General features: G+C 40.2%; 1 protein-coding gene and 1 long non-coding RNA gene across 4 annotated transcripts in view; both read right to left on the bottom strand.

Annotated features, from left to right (window-relative positions):
• LOC109295767 overlaps positions 1–1,549 on the bottom strand; it is a 7,095-nt gene extending 5,546 nt beyond the window's left edge. Inside the window, exons 1-2 of the long non-coding RNA XR_002096830.1 lie at positions 1,434–1,549; positions 719–720 (exon numbers count right to left, since the gene is read on the bottom strand). This is a non-coding gene — a long non-coding RNA (uncharacterized LOC109295767). The remainder of the gene's footprint in view (positions 1–718; positions 721–1,433) is intronic.
• Positions 1–4,841, bottom strand: part of TMTC2 (transmembrane and tetratricopeptide repeat containing 2) — a 483,679-nt gene that overhangs the window by 119,322 nt on the left and 359,516 nt on the right. For all 3 annotated transcript variants that reach the window (XM_019514810.1, XM_019514809.1, XM_019514811.1), the window contains one exon: positions 4,584–4,662. In XM_019514810.1, the coding sequence (XP_019370355.1) occupies positions 4,584–4,662 (79 nt within the window). The remainder of the gene's footprint in view (positions 1–4,583; positions 4,663–4,841) is intronic.

Below are 4,841 nucleotides of genomic sequence, written 5' to 3'. Positions count from 1 at the left end.
GGCTGGAGCAGACAGCTTGGGCCAAGGCTAGCCCACCCAGCCTGCCAGGTGGGGATTGTGGGGGAAGTGTAAACATCCTGTAATGCTGGGCAACTGTGAGTCAAACGGAATCTGCAGGGGATCTAGGACAGAAGTTCAATAAGCTGATTTAGCCTAAATCAATTAAGTCTGGTACTACAGTTTCAGCCACTTTGAAAGCGGTTTATGAGTACTGAATTTCTGTTGTCTTACAGATCTGAACTGGTTTCTGATCACTTACTGGTTTATGTGTAATTTTTGTCCCTGGCCTAGGGGATATCAAGCATAGCTCACTATCACGTCCCTGCACTTACACATAGGAGCACTGGCAGATCCCAATCCCTCAAGTTTCCAGTTGTTTATATACTTCAAATATTTGTTCTGATACAATTTTGTAAGTAAGCAGCAGGCAAGCATATCTAAAATGAATATGTATTAAATAATACCACTGTAGCTAACATTAGTTATTTTTGCTTAAATATTAAAACAGGCTTAAACATCCCTGGCAGGGGTTATCAAGCGGCCCCTCACACAGCTTTATGAACACTCATGGTGCTCTGGCCAGGTGTCAGATGACTGGAAGAAGGCCAATGTGGTCCCCATTTTCAAAAAAGGGAGAAGGGAGGACCCGGGCAACTATAGGCCCATTAGTCTTACTTCAATCCTGGAGAAGCTCTTTGAGAAGATTATCCAGGCGTACATCTGGGAAGGACCAGCAGCGGGGATGATGCTCAGGGGCAACCAGCATGGGTTCATTAGGGGCAGGTCCTGTCAGACCAACCTGATTGCCTTCTATGATCAGGTCACAAAATCATGAGATGCAGGTGTCATGGTGGATATCGCTTTTCTAGACTTCAGGAAGGTCTTTGAGACTGTCTCCCACCCCATTCTCAATTAAAAAGCTAGGCGACTGTGGCATTGATGCCTACACAGTCAGATGGGTCACAGATTGGCTGAGGAGCCACACCCAGAGAGTGGTGGTGGATGAGTCATATTCTACCTGAAGGGATGTGGGCAGTGGAGTCCCCCAGCACTCTGTCCTCAGGCCCACACTGTTCAATTTCTTTATTAGCACTTTGGACGAGGGGGTAAATAGCACCCTGTTTAAATTCGTGGACGACATCAAGACTTGGGGCAAGGTGGGCACACTAGAAGGGAGGGACAGGATACAACTGGACCTGGACAGGTTACAGGGGTGGGCAAATGAGAATAGGATGGGATTCAATACTGAGAAGTGCAAGGTACTGCACCTGGGGAGGAAGAACCAGCAGCAGATCTATAGGTTGGGGAACTCCCTTCTCAAAAGCACAGTGGCAAAAAGAGATCTTGGAGTCATTATCAATTCCAAAATGAACATGGGCTGCCAATGTGAGGATGCGGTCAGTAGGGCTAATCGCATCTCGTCATGTATCCACAAATGCATCATGAGCAGATCCTAGGAGGTGATCCTGCCCCTGTACGCAACACTGGTCAGGCCACAGCTGGAGTACTGTGTCCAGTTCTGGGAGCTGCACTTTAGGAAGTATGTAGCCAGCATTGAGAGGGTCCAGGGGAGGGCCACTTGCATGATCCGGGGCCAGCAGGGCAGACCCTACAAGGAGAGGCTAAGGGACCTGAACCTGTTTAGCCTTCATAAGAGAAGGCTGAGAGGGGACCTGGTGGCCATCTATAAACTTACCAGGGAGGACCAGCGGGGAATGGGAGAGACCCTGTTCCCCCAAGCACCTCCCGAAGTAACAAGTAATAATGGCCACGAGTTGACTGAGAGTAGGTTCAGCTGGATATTAGAAGGCACTACTTCACAATCAGGATGGCTGGGATCTGGAACCAACTTCCAAGGGAACCGGTGCTGGCTCCTACCTTGGGGGTCTTTAAGAGGAGGCTTGATAATTATCTAGCTGGGGTCATATGGGCCCAGTATACTCTCCTGCCCAGGGCAGGGGGTCGGACTTGAAGATCTGCTTAGGTCCCTTCCGACCCAACATCTATGAATCTATGAATCCCAGTTGGCCTGTTGATGCACAGTGCAGTAAAAGAACTGCAGGCTGCAAGTATATAGTATTTTTCTATAGCACATCCTATAAAAGTAAGGACATGGGCACAAGAACAAAATTCCCAGGTTGTAAATGAGGGCTGGTTTACTGCACAGAAGATACTTTGTGATAACAACGTGTGAGCACATCCATCTTACAGTAAATGGAAGTTAACCCACTCTTCTGCTATTATATAGATATGGTTCACAAAGGAAAACACTATTGTGAAAATAGAAAGTGAAATTAAATTAACATTAAAACAATTTTTAAAATGAATTATTAATGAAAAAATTTAAAAAAGAAGATTTAATTAGTAAATTTAGAAGTAATTTCTACATAGAAGAAGCTGCTGAGGAAAACAACTGGAGAAATTAACTGCTAATATGTCTTCTCTTTATTTCACTTGAGCGCAAAGCTACAGCATTTTCACCTTTATTGACTGTGGGGAATAAGAGCAGGCACAGGGATAACTATGAAGATCTACTGATGAACTGCAAATACCCTGATTCTCCTTGTGGCAACTTGCTTGTGTGTCCGTACCCTGTATATATCTAGATTTTTAGATTACATAAAAATTCTAATGTTATATCTACACTGCTCTTACTGCAGCTTGTATACTTCTCCCTGAATAAACTTTAAAACAGCTAGCCAGAACACTGTCATAATGGGGCTGTGGCATCTCAGAAATCAGCAATTACTAATCATCCAATTATTATTTATTCAACTTTGCAAATGTAGCAACACCTAAGCTACCTAGTTTGAAGCCAGAGGCATGTGGCATCTATGACTAAAGTATAGACTATGCAATGACTGAAGGGTAGACACATATGCAGTTTAGGGATACATGTACTTATCTATGCAGCTCTGCAACAGCCTGGCATGGTTTCCTAGCTTCTCAGCTGACACTGATTCTTCTGACAAGGGTTTAAGTAAGCTCTGCTGACCTTTAATTACTACTCTACCAGAAAATAAATGAAGTATGAATGTCTAAAGTAAAGATGTTGGACAAAATAGAAGAACAAACCCTAGCAGCAGCCAAGCCTGAGAGAAAACAAAAGTGATCTCTGAGTTTCTTTCCTGCTTTGTTTAATTAATCCAGCTACTAGGAAAAAGAGGAAGTTGGGCTCTGTGAACTGTTCTTATAAAGCAAGCAGGAACAATCCTCTCAGCCTACATATATAGTTGAAAAGAATTTGAGATTTGGGATACTCAGTAAAGTACTTTATATGTAGCAGTAGTTTTATAGGATAAATCCATTCAGGAGACAGGGTAGCACACTTCTTGTATACTGAAAGAACTGTCTGAGCAGAAACAATAATGGCCATAGTTTTGCAACTTCTGCTATTGGAAATAATATTTTTATTAAGATTTTGAACTTTTGCACACAAAATAGGGCAATCATACTTCTCAAGCTATATCTACACATGACAATCCATCTTCAAAAGTTTCTAGTGACTATTAATAATAAGCAGATGTCCAATTCACACAACAAAATGATGACTCTTTGTAAATTTGATTGGATAATCAATTCAAGCTGACACATGTAACTGGTAAATTGATAGCAACCATCCAGGACTTTTTATATCAACTAAAATGTGTCCAAAAACAAGAGTATGGATTTCAGGTATTGTAACCATACAGTTTAATATGCTGGCAGTCAGTTTTCTGGAAAAATGACTACAGTGTTCATCAAAAACTACACACTGGCAAAGTGACATCAGACACATAATTAGATATACCACCATAGTATGTCTATTTATTGACTTAAAACATGTATATACTGCCTTACAAGTTTGTATATATTTGTATATATACCTTTGTACATCTCCTTACAAGCTCTTACAGTTTTGTGACAATAGTCTACATGCACAATTCTTATAATTATATTCAAAATTTAGCTTTCAGAAAAGAAACAATTTAATTAGCAATTTTGCAGTGTACTAAAATTGCTGGCACCATTTTAAAAGAGGATATTAGCTAGACCCAGACGAGAGGCTACTGAACTCCCTTATTACAGATCATACTCTAGTCAATTCTGTACTATAAAGCATTTAAATTGGACCGTGAGCCCATTAGGACATCTTATTTCTCTCCAAGGTAAGTAATAAAAAAAATAACATATTCCTTATATAATCTTAGTGGTTTCTTGATCCATCACCTATTGCATAAAATGAAGACAGTCTCATTTATTTCAATAATAAATAAAATTAGGGGCATTTGTGAATAAAAGCTGTCTTAGTCTCACGTGAAGTTCTTGAATATTGGACAGGAAGTTCTTTAGATGAGCAACACTTAGTAGATTCTGTGAACATTGCCAGATAAATTCAGAATGTAACTGCTCAGGTACCTACTGGATTTTCTCAAGCTCATCTATTGCTGCTACTTGAACTCTGAAGCTTGAGTTAAGATTTATTTGAGCAATTTTTTATAATTAATTATATAATTTGAACTTCAATTTTAAGATAAGCACTCTCTCATTTTACCCTGCCTAGTTCCTCAAGAGTCATTCTGAAATATTTACACTGCACTTACCCATCATATTGTATAAGCTCTGGGGAGCAAACTGTCTTGGCATTTTTTGTATTGCTTCCTTGTAAACCATCAGTGCATCCTAATATGAAAAACAGAATCAAGAAAAATCACTCTTAAAGTACCAATCTGAAAAGCAATCTTTCACATGCAATTAAATACAAGCTACCATCTCCAAATGAAAAAAAGAAAACCCAGTCTACAATACTAATACAATGGGAAGATCACATTTATCATTTATAAAAAGATCACCAAAAGATA

The sequence above is a fragment of the Gavialis gangeticus genome, unplaced genomic scaffold (genome assembly GCF_001723915.1).
Source record: "Gavialis gangeticus isolate Ggan-Ray unplaced genomic scaffold, GavGan_comp1, whole genome shotgun sequence".
In the NCBI taxonomy this organism is placed as follows: Eukaryota; Metazoa; Chordata; order Crocodylia; family Gavialidae; genus Gavialis; species Gavialis gangeticus.
Note: the sequence above shows the minus strand (reverse complement) of the source record. Positions and strands in the feature narration are given on the sequence as shown.